Genomic DNA, 20264 nt, shown 5'->3' with positions numbered 1-20264 from the left:
TATTAATATGATCGTTGATTCTGCTAGTGTTTCAGGTAAGCTTTGCTCTTTAAAAGCATATGCCTTATTGCAAAGAGAAATCAGATGTTCTACTGGTAGAATTGTTTCCTGCTCAGTAGACATGGATTTTAAGCAATCATCCTTGCAGAAATTATTCTTCAAAGAGATTCTTATTTCATGAAATTTAGTATTCTCATCAAACTTGTGTTTCAAAGTCTGGGTACGTTGCTCTGCCATACGACGATTATTCGGCAGACTAACACTTTCTTGTTTGAAAGGTACGTCCACACAATAGTATCCATCAGTTTTCACTGAGTAGTTCATAATATCCATGAACTTCAACTCTTCATTTGACATATCTTCAGATTCCTTGCTGGTACTTTCATTAAAGTCATAATGGTATTGCTTCATCACCAGCTTTTCTAATTTATCAGTAGATATTTGATTAACAGCAATGCTAGGATAGTTCCTCTGATTCACGTTTTCGTTGTTCCTTTTCAAGGAGCCATAGATAACCCATCCAAGTCGGGTTTTCGTAGCATACGGTCCATCACCTTGGCTCTTAACAATCTGTATAGGTTCCAAAGCCTTCAAAACATTCATTCCGATAAGTAGATCAAAACTAGAATTTATTTCAGATATCTTGACATCCTTCAGGTAAGGCCATTGTTTCAAGTCTTCATGTCTTGGTATATTTTGATGACCAACAGGCATGGTTCCATGTGTAAACACTTCAGATATTGGTATAAAATTATCTTCATCCAAACTGGATATCTCAATACTCGTAATGTAATGACTCCTGCTCTCTTTTTCTTTAGTCATTGTACGTAATCAAATCTTAGTCTCTTCTCCTGTGATGTTCAGCCTTCTCGTCAGGTTTTCTGTGCAAAAGGTAGTCGAACTTCCGTGATCCAGAAAAGCATATGTTTGCAACACTGTATTCGTCTTACTGTTCAGAACCATAACATACTGATATTGTAGAGAACATCTCTCCAACGTCCATGGGCTAAAAGATGATGATAATTCGAAAGGAATGTGTGTTGAATTGAAAAAAAAGCACCTTCTGGCTGGCTACAAAAGCCTTTTAAAATTAAAGCTTAGCAGCTTCAAATTCAAAGAATAATGATCGATTTTTACTCATAATTCCCGTGATATGTCTTCAGATAAGTCTCGTTACTGTCGATAGACCTCAAGGCCTTCTCTAGCCTAGATCTATTTTCTTCAGTTCCTCGGCTGGAACCAAACTTCTGGCCAAAACCTCTCCAAGATCTTAGCCAAATCTTCTGCCCACGCTCTGGGACTGGTATTTACCCCCTCGCCGGAGGTACCCTTTGACTTAATGTAGCGGCCGATTTTTATATCGTTCGAGAAATTAACCCTCCAGCCGCTAAATAGACAGCATGGTTAAGGGGAATATCTTCGCTACACATGCGAGTTCACCCACGGAGACCTTCAGAGCTTCTTCATAGATAAGTCTTAAATGAAAAAGCACCTTGGCCCACAGCCTAGATGGTGAAAGGAGAAAACTAGATAAGAGAGATGAAGTGGATCAAAGCCTAACTTTCTCTCCCCCATTCCATCAGTATGATAAACAGCCCTGACCAGAATTGTTGCCTGTCCATTTCCCGCCACAGATGCTGCCTGACCAATTGAGTTGTTCGTACTTTGTGTTTTGCTCAAGATTTCAGCACCAGCAGTTTCTTGTGCCACTATTTCTAAACAAAGTGTTTTTATGATAACTCTACATAGGCCAGTTCCTACAGGAACTTCTCCCAAGAAAAGTGAGCGGAAGAGATAAATTATGCACATAAAGTCACCAAAAGGTGTGTGGTCATCAAGTGTGATGGACAGGGATATTTTCTAATCACCTGTACACTGGCTGATTATTGCTTTGTCATTATCTGCAGCCTTTTTTAACATAAATATTTAAATAATTCTATTGAAAATAAATGTTTACTTCTGTTGCAGCAGAATGATTCGGCATGGATTTTTCTTTCCATGTGACACACTCCACATAATAACTTACAATGCCACGAGTTGTCAGGTGATTAAAGTAATGCATACTGACCTAAAGCTACTAATTTATAAGTTATAAATATGTCTGAGTTTCTCCAGAACTTTCCGTAGCTTTATAGGATTGGCACTGGTAGAGACCTTTCAGTGAAACAGGGTGAAAAATGAAGATGGAAATATATTAAAACATTGACTTTAGAATGGATCATTCGTTGTAACTTTAGTGAAAGCATTCCGTTGTCTCGATATGGATTCTGTAGATAGATGCCTTTAAAAACACAGCATATACAAGTGTTCTAAGGAAGTAAATGAGGCAAAATAATATCAAAGTATTGATGTAAATATTTCAAAAGAATCACTAAATTGCTTGGGACAAATGTCCACAATGATACGATGGTTCCACTAAAAATGGCCACGATATCGATGGTGTTGACCAGTGATAGGTTGTACATAGATACATGTAAACTGTATAATTACGTTTCTCTAACCTATTTGCTTTCTTGGAAACCATCAGATTTCTTAAAATGCTGATGAGGGGGAAAAGGTATCAGTATTAAAGAACATGCTAATGCTTTAATATTTGACTATCTTCATTTTCTCCTTGATAATATGGCTATAAATGTAATTCCTCAGAGTGATGAGAAAATTAACATATAACAAGGCACAGTTTTAACACGTATATATCTAAAACATTGTCAAATAAGTTGCTTCGAGAATTAAGGTGAATAAAGATGAAATATGGTATAATGCTTTGAGTCCACTAGACTGCACCAAGCTGGTGGACTGGAATGTATTGTACATTTCACATCTTCAACAGCCGTTACTGTTACATGTTTAACACAAAAGCATTTCTTATTACAGCTAGAAGAAAGAACCCCGTGCCTGCATACAGTAATGGAGCGAAATACAGAGCTCTTCTTCAGCAAAGAAGAATAATTAGCAGTCCATTTGCAAATAAATCTGATCAAATGGGACAGGTAACTTAGTTATAATAAGTTAAACCAACTATCTTGAATATTTTGTATTTATTTGATTTTTTTGGATGGTGGTATCATTGACAAGACTAGCAATCAGTGTCCATCTAAAATTACCCCCAGAAGATGATGGTGAGCCACCTTCCTGAATCACAGCTCTTTTTGGTGAAGGCGTTCTTACAGAGCTATTAGATATAAGATTTGAGTACTAAAATATGGTGGTAATTATGATACAGCATTATATTTCCAAATTAATATGATAGCAAAGAGAATCCTACAGATAGTGAATGGTGAGACTCTGTGGCAACTTTCCTTGTTTTTCCTGATAGTAAATATCAAACATTTTTGAAGTGCTCTTGGAGAGGCTTCTTGGAACATTTAGAAACTAAATGTTCTAGATGGTTTAATCTGCACCCAGGGTGCAAACATGATGGAAGCACAAGTGACTGCAGATGCTAGAATCTTGAGCTAGAATCTTGAATCAAAGTGTTGGAGGAACTCAGCAATATCTGCCTGACCCGATGAGTTCTTCCAACACTTTCTTTTTTGCAAACATGATGGAGCAAGGTAATGTTTAACGTGGTAAATTGAGTGTCAATCAAGTGTCCTGCTTTGTTCAGGTATCAAACTTATTTAGTGTTTTTGAGGCAATATCTAGGCAAGTGAAGATTATTTCATCATTCTGCTGATTTGCACTTTGTAGACGGTGGAAAGACTTTGGAGTGTCAGTTGACAGTCAGTTAAATCCTCTGCTACATTATACAAAGCATCTCACCAAAATGCTCCATAAACATTGAAGTCATCTTGGCAATCCTGAACTCGCCCTATCAAAAATATTCCCTTCATCGCCTACCCTCACCACACCACCCCCCACCCCCTGCCCACACCACAAAACTTCTTAATTGAAGTTGTTCAAAGACTCTGACTTCACTGTTTTTTGAGGAAGCGAGATCTAAACACTCATGATAGTCCAAGATAGAAATTTCACGACATCTCTCCATTCAATAGGTAACCCTTTACTTTTAAGTAGTGACCTATAATCCTGCTTTCTCCAAAAATAAGAGATATCTTCTCCTCCCCACATTCCAAGACTCCTCACAATCTCATATGTTTCCATCAACTCATCTCTGATGCTTATAAGCTCCAGCTGATATTATCCTAACCTGTCCATCTTTCCTCAACATGACATTCGCCCACTCTAGCTATCATTCCAATTAACTTTCTTAATTGGTTCCAAGACATTTTCATCCTTAAAAAGGAAACCATCACTGCCCACTGTATGCCAGACATGGGCTTACCATTGCCCTATAGAATTAAAGCATAACCTCCCTACTTTGATATTCACCTCAGAATAAAGATGTCACAGGTGAGGCAGAGGTTCACTTACACCTCCTCCAACCCCATCTACCATATCCGCTGTTCCATGTGTGGACTCATATATATCGGTGAGACCAAGCCCAAGCTCAGCGATCATTTCGCTGAACATCTCCGCTCAATCCGCCTGGACCTACCTGATCTCCTGGTTGCTGAACAGTTTAACTCCCCCTCCCATTCCCACACTGACCCCTCTGTCCTGGGCCTCCTCCATTGTCAGAGTTAGGCCCAGCGCAAATTGGAGGAACAGCACCTCATATTTCGCTTGGGCAGCTTCCACCCCAATGGTATGAATATTGACTTTGCTAACTTCAAGTAGCCCTTGCTTTCCCTATCTCTCCAACCCTCCCCCTTCCCAGTTCTCTGACCAGTCTGACTGTCCCTGATTACATTTTATTTCTGTTTGCTTTATTGTTACCTTCTCCTAGCTAACAATGATCTATTCTACATTTTCCTTGATCTCCATCACCTTTGATGTCTTGTTCTCACACCTGACACTTCCTTATCTCTGTATCTCCCCCTCTCCTGACTCTCAGTCTGGAGAAGGATCTCGACCCGAAACATCACCTATTCCCTCTATCCAGAGATGCTGCGTGTCCCGGTGAGTTACTCCAGCATTTTGTTAAATCTTCAGTTTAAACCAGCATCTGTAGTTTCTTCCTGCACAACATAGACATATATAGTCTCATTGATCCTGAAAGTTCTCTTTATGTACGTCTGGAGAAATAAACGTGTTAAAAGAGTTGTCACACAGATTGGTCAAGCTGTAATGTAAGATAGCCATACTTACTGAATCGTACTCTTCAGCAAGTATCAAGATGCCTGGTATATCCAGTTCCTTCAACAGGCCAGAACAACAAGAGATAGTGGAGCAAAAGTAGGGCCTTTCAAATTTAATTCTGAATCCCATGATCTCAAAGAAAAGAAACCCTTTGCCAACTGTCAGCTATTGTGTTCAACTCAGCGGAAGAAACCGTATTTCTTCATGCTGAATAAATCCTGGAAGAAACATTAAGAAAGGGCACTCAATCTTCTCTGATTGCTGGCCATCACAGTCCCTTGTTAAGCATGGCTAAGTAGCATGACTGCAGATTGAGCTGGGCAAGTTCTGAAGGACATAATTGCCAGACCTGTGTACAGCTGGAAGTGCTGTTGTTTTAATTACCATTATAATTTATAGATATAAATTAATTTGAATGTATTTTTTTTCCAGAAAATTCAGATTCAACCAATTCAAAGTGTCTTTAATCCTGTAAATGCCTCTCAGAACACCAAAGAAGGTATGAGTTAACTTTCTGAAAAATCCAGCCATTACCATATCAAGCATTGATTGTTTTATGCACTTAAACTGATATCACACACTGATTGTTTTTCTTAAAGACGGAATCATGTGCAATAAAAATTGTCTAGTACTGTCTGAACATTAGATGCTGGCAGATAAGTCCAAATATAATTTTATTTTGCTGTAAGGAACTCAGTGTCCAAATAGTAAATCAAGTATACTAAGGTTGTTAATAATTCCATGCAATATTGCTTTAATTCAATTATTAAATGTTTTGTGTTGGGGGTGGTGTGGGGGGGTAAGGGGGGAACCGCTTCGGTCGCCTCCTCCACGGAGAGGCGACTTTTTCCAGGTCGCCTCCCCCGTGGCCTAACATCAAGGATCGACGCGGCCTTTCCCGGAGACGCGCCCGGGGCTTCAGCGGCGGGCGCAGCGTGGACTCTCGGCGTGGAGCGGGTGAACCCTCGCTGGAGGGGAGCACTCCGTTTCGCTGGCCCGGGGCAGCCGGCAGCCTGAAGTCGCAGCCTGAAGCCGCGGTCTGCAGAGCTCCAGCTGGTGCGGCGTCTACAGCCCGGGATCTCACGTTGGGGACCCGGGGGAAGAAGAAGCCATCACTGCCGGCCCACTGCCGACTTCTACCGCGGGTCCGGCATGGACTTACCATCACCCCTGGAGGGGAGCTTCGACCGCCGGCCCTGCAGTCTACGGTGCTTCTGGCTGCGGCGGGGACTTTAAATCTTGACCGCCGGCCTGCGGCCTACACCATCTTAAAGCCGCGGTCTCCGGTGAGGAAGAGCCGATCCTGGACTGACTCTGGACTCTGGTCCTGACCACGGGGAGGAAATGGAGGAGGACTGGCCAAATTGTGTGCCTTCCACCACAGTGATGAATGCTGTGGTGGATGTTTGTGTTACAGTTTTATTGTGGTTGTGTGTTCTTTATTATTGTATCGCTGCAGACAACCCAAATTTCCACCAGCCTGGCTGTGTGGCAATAAATTATATCTAATCTAATCTAATCTAATCTAAAGTTTTAGCTTTATATTTTCATGCTTATTTTTGGATATTTCTTTGGGATAGGTGTTTAATTATTTAATTTAATCATTAAAATCACATAATGGTTTAGACTAGGTTTTGCTCAAAAGAATACAGGTCTACCTCACTTAACACTACCCCATATAATGCTGCTTCATGAAAACATTCTTTCATTTTGTAACCGTATTTTTCCAGTTTGCATTTTGGCTTTAATGAGTACTGGGGGCTTAGCAGGTAACATGGAGATACTTTTGAAAGTTCTGCCGGGGCAAAGGCACAATTGTCGGCCAGAGGCACTGTGTTGTGTGCGAGGAGGTGTTTCACAGGCCACCGTTGCTGTGCCTGTTGGGTGTCAGGCTCCTTCTGCCAGGATGGCATGGGTGATTTTCCCGGCTACTGGGAGACCAGAGGGGTTGAATTTGCTTGCCTCTGCGGGGTAGGAGGAGCCTTCCACTGGGTTATTTTTCCAGGCGATCGGGACGCAGGTGAATGCAAGGGGTAGGATTTGCAAACTCCTATGGATCTCCAGGCAACTTTTTCTTGATGCCATGGGCTCATTTACCCACAAAGGTTCTGGTGGGTTCCAGTTTGTGCTTCATCAGGTTAGTATTTTGCCATTCCTGACAGTTAAGTTTGCGGCTGGGCGCAGATGGGTTATGGTCAAGCACTCCCCTAGGTCATGGTTTAGCACTCCCCTGGGGTTATGGTCCAGAATAACCATGAGTTATGGTCCAGCACTTCCCTGGTTCATGGCCAATATTCCATGAAGGGTGCTCCAATAGTGCCCTGGGGTCATGGTCTAGCACTCCCCTGGGTTGCGTCCCAGCAGTCCCCTGGGGTCCCCGGCACTCCCCAGGGATATGGATCAACACTCCCCGAAGTGTGGTTATGGACTGCTATGATACCCTCAATGCATTATTCATGTCCATTTCCCGGAATCCTGGTAGACGATCTCTGAGTTTTCACTGCAATATTCAGAGGCTGATTTCTGTTGTGCTACAATAGAAGCTGAACCAATCATTGTTGAATATTGTGCGATGACTTGTTTGATGCCTGCGTGGAAATTATTTCCATGCTGGAAAAAATGGGTGTAGGATCCAAATATGTTCTCTTTCTTATCATATTTGTATCTGGGATGTACATTTCACTTTATTTAATAGTAGAAATGAAACTGGAATGAGACAACGGAGTAAGTTGAACTGATGTTGCAATGCTTCTCTCCTCAGAAGTTTCAGAAAGCACCGAACAGTTTATGCTAGCAGAAAACCTCGTAGAAACATCTGCTATGGATACTGACATATTAGCTGCTATGGACGCAGTAAAAACACAACAACATGTCTTTCTTCAAAACAAAGTAAAACGATTAGGCCTCAGTGCATTGTCCTTTGAAGAACAGAAACTCCTTCAGTCATTAGATCGTCTCAATCAAAGGTTGAAGAGTAAGTGAGTAAAATAACCCATCTGCTAAAAAAAACTCTAAAAAATAAGGAATTATGATAAGTGGATTAAGTTGTGTTATCTTTGGGTTAAGGTGCTTAAGAATGTTTGCTATTTTATTTACATGTTTTTTTAACGATTGGAGTTTCATTTTGCGCTACTTCAATTCAAGATGTTCCAAAACAACTACAGAAGTGTGGACATTTGCCATAGTACGTCCTGTCCTGAAAAGTCAAGCTTTATCAGTTCTAACCATTTCTCATCTCACTAGCCTGTTCTCATTCATCAGGAAAGTGACAGCATTGTTGATGAAGGCTTATTAATTATTTTTGGCATTTACCAATGATAAATCAAAAACAGGAAATGCTGGTGATATTCAGCAAATCAGGCAGCATCTGTGGAGAGAACAGCAGAGTCAATGTTTCATTGCTACTTTAGTTTACATTCCACAAGTGCTGCCTTGCATGGTGAATATATCAAGCATTTTCTCTTTTTAATGGGGATCAAAATCAGTTTAGGTTTAGTTTTAGGTTTATTGGTATCACATGTACAGAGGTACAGTGAAAAGCTTTTGTTGGTGTGCTAACCAATCAAATCAGATAATACTGTACATGAATACAATCAAGCCAAGCACAAGTACAAAGGTGGAGTGAATCAGAATCAGAATGCTTTATTGTCATTGCATGTGTCACATACAACGAGATTACTGTGTCTCTCCATTCAAAAGAACTTCAAACATTCACATACTCATACTTTTTACACTCCCTCCCTCCCCAAACCCACCCATGGATTCACATTTACATAAATTAACACTGTCTCCCACCCCCCCTCCTCCCCCATAACCCGCTCCCGAGACAGAGTTCAGTTCCAAGATTGCTGATGGGTAAAAGCTGTTCTTGAGTCTGGCAGAGCGTGACTTTAGCGACCTGTACCTTTTTCCTGAGGGCAGCAGTGTGAAAAGGTGGTGACAAGGATGTGTAATGTCTTTCACGATATTACTGGTCCTGCTGCGGCATCTGGAGTGGTAAATGTCCTCCAGAGGGGGCAGGGGGAGTCCAATGATACCCTGGGCAGTTTTTATCACCCTCTGGAGAGCTGCTCTGTCAGCTGCTGAACAGTTCCCAAACCAGGCAGTTATGCAGTAAGTCAGTATGCTTTCTACCGAACAGCGGGAGAAAGACTCCAGCAGTTTAGCAGACAGATGGGCCTTCCTCAGTGTTCTGAGGAAGTAAAGTCTCTGTTGCGCCTTTTTTACAACTACAGCAGAGTTCACAGACCATTTAAGATCCTCACTGATGTTGATCCCCAGAAATTTAAAACTAGGCACCCTCTCCACCTCCTCGCCCCCTATCTCCAGTGGCCTGAGCTCCGCTCTATGTCGCCGAAGAGAAATACACCAGAGTGCAGAATATAATTTATCAGTATTGTAGTGTAACAGTTCCAGCAAAAGTCAGATGTCCTCAGGCAGGTTGGAGAATCAGGACCGAACTCTAGCTTATGGAAGGATCATTCCGAGATCAGAGGGAAAGACACTGTTCCCGCGTGTGGTGGTAGACACTTTCAAGCTTCTGCATCGTTTACCCGATGGGGACAGGGAGAAGGAGGAATGACCAGGGTGGGAAAAGTCCTTGATTATCTTGGCTACGCCGGAGGCAGTGTGAAGTGTAGATGGAGTTAACGGTGGGGACTCCCAATTGTGTGACTAATGTCTCCATTGACTGGAGTCAGAATAAAGGAAGATGAGTCAGGTTGTACACCAGTCATCTTATCCTTTCTTCATCACTGCAGAAGTTTCTCAGAGTAGTGTCTTAGGCCCAACAATTTTCAGCTGCTTCTTCAAAACAGTTCTTCGATCATAATCTTAGTAAAGGAGATGTTTGCTGATAATCATCCAGTGTTCGGTTCCATACAAAGTTAACAAAGCTATCCTTGCCCATTTGCAAAATAGACCCAGAGAACATTTAATTTTGACTTGATGAAGTAACTTGATTGACTTAGTAACATTCCAACCATTTAAGTGCAAGGCAATGATGATTTCCATCAGACTGTCTAAGATCGTACTCTGTGCACTCAGTTGAATTATCAACACTGAAATCCCGCCATCTTGGAAGGTTATAATTGACTGGAAACATGACCAACCACATAAATACTATAACTGCAAGAGTACATCAAAACCTAAATATTCATTTGTGAGTGCCTCACCTCTTGACATCCTAATGTCTTTCTTCCATTTACGAATCCAAGCACGAATGATGTGTGATTGGATATGCTCCAGCTCTAAAAGATACTCAAGCATGTTCGCCATCAGGAGAAAGCATACCATTTGTTTAGTGCTTCATTGGCCACCCTAAATACTAAATGGCTTCACCCCTGGTGTAACCTATAAAGGGCCTGTCCCACTTAGGAGACCTCTACAGCAACCTCTGGTGACCTTGCCCGCCACCCATGTTCGCTGCAAGGTCGCCACAAGGTCACAGGAGGTTTTGGTCACTCTCCCTAATGGTCGAAAGTGGTGAAAGAAAGTGAAATCCGTGTGGTCAAGCCTTCATCTAGGTTGCTGCTTTTTTTTAATCATGATTAAAACCGGCCTCGACTAAAAATAGGTAGCCGTTTGAAAAATCGATCATTTTTTAGACGCAGATCTAGTTGTAGCCGGTTGTGATGCGAGTCGTAGGTAGTTAAAGGAGGTCGAAGGTAGTCGAAGGTAATACCTCCGGGGTGGAAAAAAATAGGTTGAAAAAAAAGGTTAATGTAAACATAAGCACGTGACCTCTGTCACTCCTGGGCGTGCTCATTCATAGTTGGAGAGTTCTTAGCAGCAGGGGACCCATAGTTTCCTTCAGCTCATTAAACAGCTCAGGGGGATTCGTGTGAAGATTTTAAATGCAGACAAATCCTCCTCTTGCAGCACATTCATCAGGTTATCATGCTGTCCAAGCATCAATCTTCTTTGAAATAGGGGCTTCACCCACTGACACCTCTTCTTGTGCTTCCTCTTCACCCTTGTGCTTTCCCTTCTGCCTTTCTTGAAAGGCTGATGAAGCAAAAGGGCTGCTGATGACAGCAGTAGATGTACTTTTGTAACATCCACCTAACTAGTTCCTTCCTTGCTCGCATGCTTCAGAATTATTATTTTTTAAACTGGGAGGCTTTTATTGTAAGAAAAAAATGCATTCATGACATCATTTTATCATAGCGGAGTCAGGGGATATGGGGAGAAGGTATGGTGATCATTTGAGCTGTAACCAGTCGTCGCTGGTCGTTGTTGGTTTTCAGTTTGGGCATGTGAGGTCGATGGGGGTGGTGTTCAATCGTGGACCAATTTAACAGAGACCATCCTCAAGTAAAACGTGCATGGTCGAATCCAGTCTTCAACATAGTCAAAGGAGGTCGCTGGAGGTCGAAGGAGGTCTTCTTCATAGTCGAAGAAGGTTTTCAACATATGCGTGGGAGGTCGTAGGAGGTTGCAGGTCACCGCGACCTTGATTTTTTTTGGGTCGCGGGCAAGGTCACCAGAGGTTGCTGTGGAGGTCTCCTAGTGGGACAGGGGCTTAATTCTGCGGTGGACCACTTACCATTTGCAGTCCAGTACATAACCAAGGCTTCTTCAATTACTCCTCACACATCTTCCACCTAGAATGACAAGAGCAAATAGATACATGGAAACGCCACAGCCCAAAAATCTCCTTTGAAGTCAGACGTCATCATCATTAAAAACATTCATCTTAAATTGCATAATTGTTTGGGATTTTTTCATAGTTTATGAATTAGTTGGACTATTTAAAAAGAGTGAGTTTAAATTGCAATGTATTTAGGAAAAAGGCACAGTAAAATGCACTGCAATTCCTTTGAGGGCATTTGCAGATATTGAAATACAAACTATACACATATACTTTGGTACAGCCAGAGCAGCTTTATTTATTGTGATTCTGAGGGACTAATCAACCTGGAGGCAGGGCTGTAGTAGTCACCTGATGGAGCAGAGTGGTCTGAGCAGAGATTGACCTCAAGTGGTGGATGCCGAGATTAAAAAAAAATTAAATCACTTACCTGCACATTTTTTTCCAGTCAAAGACAAATGACCCATTTAAATGAACAGGATCACTGTATCTGCCAGCCATGGTTGCTCTAATGTTGAGGTGCTTGCTCTCCAGCCCTGCAGCTCAGGGTGGTGTGTCTCTCTGTGGTGAGCCCACTATGAGAGCAAGAGTTTAGCATAATACTTTTAGAAACTTAAAAACTCATTTTATTCTCTTACTTCATTCAGATATCCAAGAAACGATTGAAGCAAGCCCACGTAATGATCTTCTGCAGTTTCCATCTCCTGTTGTAAGTATGTTATTTTCTGCTGTGCATCAATAATTTCATCTGCCATTTCCTTTAGGAATTGCTAGTATTAGTGCTGCAAATCTGCCTGTAAACCTTTGTCTGCACCTGCATCTGATATTTTCTTGGAATGTTATCCAATATCTACCCATGAACTAAATAGGGTTAGGCTTGATTTACTTGGTGCCAATGGTGGGAAGAGGAAGCAGTGGTTACGAGGAGATATTTAAAAAAAGAAACATAACATTTTAGACTTTGAATAAATGTCCACATCGTTTTATGCCACCTTGTTTAAATTACTATGTTCAGCTCGCAATGCAATTGTAAGTATTATAATAGTTTGTGTAATAAACCAAATAAAACCTGGTATTGAATTACGTGATTTATAGTAATAATGATATATAATCATTTTTGTCTTTGGAACAAATCAAAACTGTAAGTGTCATCAAACTCATTTTGAGTTGATTTTCTCTTCTTTCCTGTTCATAAGTTCATAATTCATAGGAGCCGTAGGTCATTTAACCCATAAAGTCTACTCCGCCATTCAATCATGGCTGATCTATCTTTCCTTTTGAAACCCATTCTCCTGCCTTCCCATAACCCTTGACACCCTTACCAATCAAGTATTTGTCAATCGCCGCCTTAAAAATACCCAATGACGGTCTCCATAGCTGTCTGTGGCAATGAATTCCACAGATTCATCACCCTCTGATCAAAGAATTTCCTCCTCATGTCCTTTATAAAGGAACATCCTTTTATTCTGAGGCTTTTCCCTCTGGTTCTTGACTCCCCCGCTAGTGGAACCATCCTCACCATATCCACTCTATCCAGGCCTTTCCCAATTCAGTAAGTTCAGTAAGACATCCCTCCTCATCCTTCTAAACTCCAGCGAGTACCAACCCAGTGCCCTCAAACGCTCATCATACGTTGACCCAATCTTCCCCGGGATCATTCTTGTAAACCTCCTCTGGGCCCCCTGCAATGCCAGCATGTCTTTCCTCAGATAATTAGTCTAAACTGCTCACAATACTCCAAATGCAGCATGCCCTGTGCCTTATAAAGCCTCAGCAATACATCTCTGTTTTTATATTCTGGTCCTCTTGAAATATATGTTAACATTGAATTTGCCTTCCTTACTACCAATTCAATTTGCAAATTAACCTTTTTGGGAAGCTTCTTCTTTCCAATTTTTCTCTACACTTTGGAAAGAAAAAGATTCCCAAAAGTTTAATTTGCAAGTTGAAGCCAAAGAGCATTGGATGATAAGTTTTTTGTTTATTTTAATGATTTGTAATGACTCTTTACAAATATTGTCATAGATCAAATTTGTTTGCATGAATAGTCAAGACTAATATTATCAATAATGCAACGTTCTTGGCTATTTTTTTCTTTTAGATCACACCTTTTGGTGTCATTGGCTCAGGGTCTAGGCCCGTGCGAGTCATTTCTGGAACCCCAAAACATCACAATGTTACTGCTTATAACCATGCGCACATTGAAAGCCAATACTCAAGAAACAAGACAAGCTGACCATTATGAATAGCTACATATGAGTTACTACACATATCCACTTTATTCTGAGGTGAAAACTGTTAATTTTATATCTTAAGTTATTGTGTGTTTTAATCCAAAATTATTGTTTTTCTCAGAAAGTTGTATAGATGTTAGACATTTGTGACAGAAGGTTGTAAAGAATATTAAGATTTGTTTTCACATCTAAATGCACCCCCCTGGGGAAAATATTTTTAAAAAGGCCAGAAAAACGAGGTTATTAAATGACAGCAAAATAGTGTTTCCTACTTATAATCGCTAGTGTGATTGTCATTGGATGATGAAACTGAATCTAGATATCAAACAATGTGATGATGTCACATCACAGCATGCAAACACTCAAGAAAGCTAGAATTTTTTAAAGTCACGGTTTAGGCTGATTACTGTAAATCTTACTTATCTGATGAGGGTGGAAAACCTTTTCCCCACAAGGATAATGTAGACATTTGCCTTGCACAGGTGCAATGGCTGCAATTCCTATTGCTCAAGCTGTTTATTCCTATTTAGACATGTAAACATGCATCTGCAGTCTCTTGTTTCTAAAAGAAATGCTAAACAGGTTTCTCAGTGCCTTGATTGCCAACATGTTTCCAATTTGCTATGTGCATCACGTCCAAGTAATACAAATTGTGACCCCTGACAATTTGAGTAACAGAGACATGTTAGATATATGTAGATTGTTGGGGACATCCATCAATGTGCAACACTTAATGTCATTTCTGCCAAATTGGACCAAAACCATACAGCAAGTGCATTGAGTTCGGAACACTTGTGAAACCTGGCACTTAGCACCTGGTAGGCAGTGTGCCATACCCCACAATACTCCCCTTTGCAGCTACACTATTTAAAATGATCACTGTTTACATACAGGTTAGGACAAAATAAAAGTCAGATTTGTTGTAGATGAAAAGAAAGGAACTGCAGATATTGGCAATCGCAGTAAACCTTGATTAAGGAAAACTTAATTAAGACTAAGAAGAACTTGGTTAAACCTTGATTATAATCTTCAATTCGACCTTGTGGATTACAATATAGTGGCCATGGTAATGGTGTCGGATCATAATATGAACAATGAGGAGGGTCCAGTGTGCTGCTCAATCTGTTGAAAGAGAAAGGTGGAGAAGACCCCTCAGCAGGAAACCATGTAGAGCAAGTATTTTCGACATGGTTCTCATTTATGCAATTGTGGGAAGCAAATTTTCTCTTCATGAGGAAGGTGGTTGACAAAAGTCAGCCATATGTTCCAGACAAATCTATAGCCACTATACAATCCTTCTGTAACATATGGCTGTAACTGTTTTTATAGGAGCAGTCACAGTGAATCCTAATATCTTTGCCACCATTCCTTTTAGACTGCAGTTGAAAACTTGTGTTACATCTCACAATTTGCTGCTCACTGCTACCTTAGGAAGGTCACCAAGGTTGTCTGCTCCAAGAGAGCCAAGTTGATATCCTTTTTTTCAGAAATATGAGGGGTACCACTTCAGAACCCAGATTAATGTGTGATTGAGCATTAGTGCACCCAGGAAATCATGTTGATATGCTCAGGAAGCTTTCATGTTGTTTTTATCCTGAGAGAATCTACTGTGGCCTTAAATGTTGGTTCACTCTGCGAGATCAATAGATGTATGTGTGGAGTCATGGGCTTACGCTCTGACATCCTGGCAGCAAAGCAATGCAGTTATATCATGAAAAAGCTTCTACACTTTATCATAATTGAGCACAAAAAAAGTAGGTTGATCAAGTGGCTGGTGAGTGTAGACAGTTGAAGTTGCATCTCACACAAGCTGGTGTTAATGTAAGCTCTGCAATAGCTAACTATGAGGCAACATAAATTAGAGGAACAGGAAGGTGAGATGAAGAGTGAGGCAGAAGAAAATACTAGCAGGAATTTTCTGGCTCAGTTGTTAAGGATTTGTTAGTTAGGTTTTATTTCCAATGAGTTTTCACATAGAAACCACATCCTCTGAAGCTCCCAATTGTCTTACCATCTTAGTAACATTTCCATCAAACTACAGAAAAGAATTTGAAGACAACAGAGAAGAAGTCTTCCTGACCTTCTCTACTTGCATGAGGCTATTAATTTACGTAGTACTAGATCCACGTTTTTGATTTCTGGGGTTTGATTCCTGACATTAATTTCTATTGCAGCTTCTTCCTACTGACAATGGCTCACTGTTCCCCTGTATCCTCCTCTTCTCATCTACCCATGCTTCAAGTGGGGGAACCATCACTTTCTATAATGCTATTTGGATCTGTGGAATGAATTTCATCTCAACTTGCAACTATGAAGTTCTTTCTCTTTAGGAGATACTGGACTGGGTTCAACTATCACTCTTCAGATCGAACCGACGTTAACCAAAATCAAAACATACTAATTCAATGCCATAATGGTAGCAAAAGGAAGGTGAAAAATTGGATGAGATCAAAAAGAGAAAGGAAAAATGACTAAAAGGGATTAAGACATTTAAGTTAAATTTGAGTCTAGAAATCCAATTTGCACAAAACAATTTATTTTCTGGTGTTATGGAGTGAAAGTAAGATTCTATAAAGGATGAGTAATGTTTTTGACTCTATTTTAATATAAATCGTTCTTTCTCTGTTTTGTCTCTCAATCTTTCTCTTGTATCCATTCCTTGTCTCTCCCTTTGTGTCTGATGCAGTATATGCATTATATTTCTGTTAATATAAAACTATTAAGAACCACTTTTGTCTTTTGCTCAATGACTATACTCAATAGCGAAGCTGAGCTGGAATCACATAACTGGTTTCCCCCCATGAACAGAAACATCAGGTGTTCTAAGTCTTTGCACCTTTAAACATAATTAAATGAATTTGACTCTCTACCAAAACACTCAACAGATTTTAGCCAATAGAAATAATTTATGTAACACACTATGAAATACTTATTAAGCTTGTGCATCTATGTGAATATGTGAATTTTGTTTGATTTTCATTATGATGTTCTAAATTTAAATATATTCATTAATAAATATTGAACAAGGATGATTTGTATTTTATTAATCATGTGAACATTGTAATTGTAACATTGTAATGTACATTTTTGAAATCACTAAAATGTACAGTGGACTATATATAAATCAAATGTAAGTGTGTGCATTTTGCAATGTGCAAGCTTGAATTTATTTTACTGTTATTTCTTGTTCCTTGTTTTATTTTGATCCTGAATACATGTACAAAATTTGATTACATTTTGAGATTGAAATTTAACTGAATAGTAGAAAGCCGGCGAGCACTTATTTAGATTTAGTCTAACTTTATACATTCTAGAAGGAGTTGTAAAACATTGGATATGCTTGACAAAGCTGATTTCTTAAAATAAATGATCAAATATGGATGCAAAAATGTTGCTGGATGTTGCAAATTCAGGGTGTAATATTGATTTCCTAACATTCCACTTGTGGAATAATTTGGAATAGTTAAATCTGAGAAATGTGATCTCATGGCACAATATTTGTGTGTTATGGATCACTGATTAATTTGAAAAGTTTGGTGTAAGCAGGCATTCCATATGTGCTGCTGTGTATGCATCTGATACAATAACATGCAAAATGCAAAGAAATGCCCCACTCTGCCAATAGAATACAAAATAGATGGACAATTTCTGTTGTGCCTGGGTGATCTGTGGATCTCTTATAATAAATACTAGACCTACGTCAGTATAAATTATAAGGTATTAATTTAGTAGGCTTCAAGTCTGCATAGAGTGCTTGGAACTGCATTCATAAGCCCTATGCATTACATACTTACCATCTTATTTGTGACTCAAAGCTCCATTTAGCAAACTGTGGGCCATTCACAATCCTGAACCTTCCCCGTCCAACCACCAACCTGCTCCAGATAAAAGTTTTGATTCCAACATCTTTATTATTTCCCAGTCATAACTCCAACCCACTCCCCAACATGAACAGTGGATGGGAGGTTGGTTTGTGTGATGGTGTGGGCAGTATCCACAATTCTCTGTAATCTCTTGAAGTCTTGGATAGAATTGTTCCCAAATCATGCTGTGATGCATCCTGATAAATCCTTTCTACGGTGCATGTGTAGGATTTGGTGAGAGTTGTCGGGGACATGCCAAACTTTCTAAGCCTTCTGAGGAAGTAGAGGCATTGGTGTGTTTTCTTGGCCATCGCTTCATTATGGGTGGTCCAGTACAAGTTGCAGGTTATATTTACTCCTACTTAAAGCTTCCAACCATATCCACTAAGGTGCCATCAATGCAGTAGTCAATAATTATTTCCTTTGTCTTACAGACATTGAAAGAAAGGTTGTTGTCTTGACACCAGGTCATAAGGTTCTCATTCGCCTTCCTGTACTCTGTCTCGTCATTATTTGATATCTGGCCCCCAATGGTGAGAGGGGACAAAGGTTAAAGAAGATTTATGAGGCTTTACACACAAAGGGTGGTAGGTACTTGCAATGCTAGCCAGGGTAAATGTTCGAAGCAAGTAGATAGCATCTAGACAGGCACATGAAGAGACAGGAAATAGGGGGTTGTGGATATTAGCAGCAAGAGGGAATTAGTTTAGACAGACATCGTGGTTGGCATGGATATGGTGGACTGTGTGGTACTGTTCCATAGTCTACGTTCAAACAACAAAAGAAGAAAATAAAAGGTGCCCATAACTGCTGTCAATACATTTTTAAGGAAATTGGAAATTGCACTGGTCCAGATCTCATGTTCCTACCTCTTATGTTGCACAAGGTGGAAACAAAATGTGCTATTTTAAGATTGTGCAGAGATGTGAAACATGTGAAAGGCAATGTTTTGAAGCATTGCCATCATTCGTAACTTTTTGAACACAATTATGAACTAAAAAGAAAGGAACTACTTCCTCCGGAGATAATCTTTGCCTCTGCTTCCTAAGACTTATGTGGTTTTTTTGTACAGGTGTCATTCAATGTTTTTATATTTTTTGGTGTTCAGATTGACAAGGCATCCACATCTGAGATTTTATGGAAATTAAAAGGTCATGATCTTGTCTTTACCTTATGAGAAAACTTGTTTGTTCTGATCTGCGATTTCCTTGGTGTGCATTTCAAAAGTAACAAAATTTCCTGCCTCTGAAAAGTCAAATGTTATTATAATTTATTTTTGCCAAGTGATTATAGAGCTGAAAAATAACTTTTAAACACTGATTTCATCTTTTTCATTTTGTGTAAATATTATGTCACAAATTTTCATTCTCCATTCTTTTATTTCGAAAAAAAACAACAAATCATTAATGAGATATAACGATAGTCTTAGAAATCTATTTCTCTTTAAAACTGTACAGCAATCTTTTACAGCCATCTAAAGTTTATGGAATGAAATCAGAGCACATCAAATATGTCATGCATACAGACATAAAATACTGGAGTAACACAGTGGGACAGGCAGCATTTCTGGAGAGAAGGAATGGGTGACTTTAACCATTCCTTCTCTCCAGAGTTGCTGCCTGTCCCGTTGAGGTACTCCAGCATATTATGTCTATCTTTGATTTAAACCAGCATCTGCACTTCTTTCCTACACATGTAATGCATACATATCTCCACATATTTATGCCCAAACTGTGTCTAGAATCAACTGAATGGACTGCAAGGGAAATATTTTACACAGAAGTTGGTTGGTGTCTGGAACATGCTGCCAGGAGTCTTAGTGGAAGCAGAGACAATTGATGTAAGTGTCCTTGTTATCTAGATGTGGTCTTATTTCAAGTGGCCTTTAAGACAAAGCATTGACTAAACAATGGTTCAGCTTTTGTGCAGAACAAATATTAGCGATGAGAAAAGAGTGATGGGCCTGTCCCACTAAGGCGACTTTTTAGGTGACTGCAGGAGACCATGCAGTCGCCACAGTCGCCAGATGTTCGCGGATGGTTGCCGGGGAGTCGCCTTCATGGTCGTGAGGAGTTCCAGCATTCTGGGAAATAGTTGCGGCTTCATTATGGTCGGCGCAAATTTTTCAACATGTTGAAAAATTAGCGGCGACTAGAATGAAGCCGCCGTGGAGAGTAGCGAGGATTCTCGTGCTGTAGGTGGTTCGCCAGGAGGTCGAAGGTTCTCGTAGGTTGTAGCCGGTGCTGACCGGTGAATTTCATTGGCTCATTGGGAAAAAAAACATAAGCAGTAGTTTTCAGAACCAAGGATAACCGACCAGTAATGTGAATGTCTGCCGAGCTTCACAGCCGTGTATCTTTAGCTTCATAAAAGTTGTCTCCACTCCTTCTTCCTCCTTCTCCCCCGCTCCTCCCCTCTTTTAAAGGACTTACC

General features: G+C 40.2%; 1 protein-coding gene across 4 annotated transcripts in view; it reads left to right on the top strand.

The window, feature by feature from the left end:
* Window positions 1-17074, top strand: part of cep126 (centrosomal protein 126) — a 110582-nt gene extending 93508 nt beyond the window's left edge. For 2 of the 4 annotated variants that reach the window (XR_004412296.1, XR_004412297.1), the window contains exons 8-13: window positions 2875-2990; window positions 5575-5641; window positions 7904-8116; window positions 12382-12443; window positions 13836-14022; window positions 16143-17074. Coding sequence is in view for 2 of the 4 variants with exons in the window: in XM_033022357.1 (XP_032878248.1) it covers window positions 2875-2990; window positions 5575-5641; window positions 7904-8116; window positions 12382-12443; window positions 13836-13970 (593 nt within the window). In the remaining 2 variants the exon portion in view is untranslated. Of the gene's footprint in view, window positions 1-2874; window positions 2991-5574; window positions 5642-7903; window positions 8121-12381; window positions 12444-13835; window positions 14187-16142 lie in introns of those variants that run through there. The other 2 variants (XM_033022357.1, XM_033022359.1) reach the window with 2 other exon arrangements.
* Window positions 17075-20264: the final 3190 nt, after the last annotated feature.

This window comes from Amblyraja radiata, chromosome 6 (assembly GCF_010909765.2).
Source record: "Amblyraja radiata isolate CabotCenter1 chromosome 6, sAmbRad1.1.pri, whole genome shotgun sequence".
Taxonomy (NCBI): domain Eukaryota; kingdom Metazoa; phylum Chordata; class Chondrichthyes; order Rajiformes; family Rajidae; genus Amblyraja; species Amblyraja radiata.
Note: the sequence above shows the minus strand (reverse complement) of the source record. Positions and strands in the feature narration are given on the sequence as shown.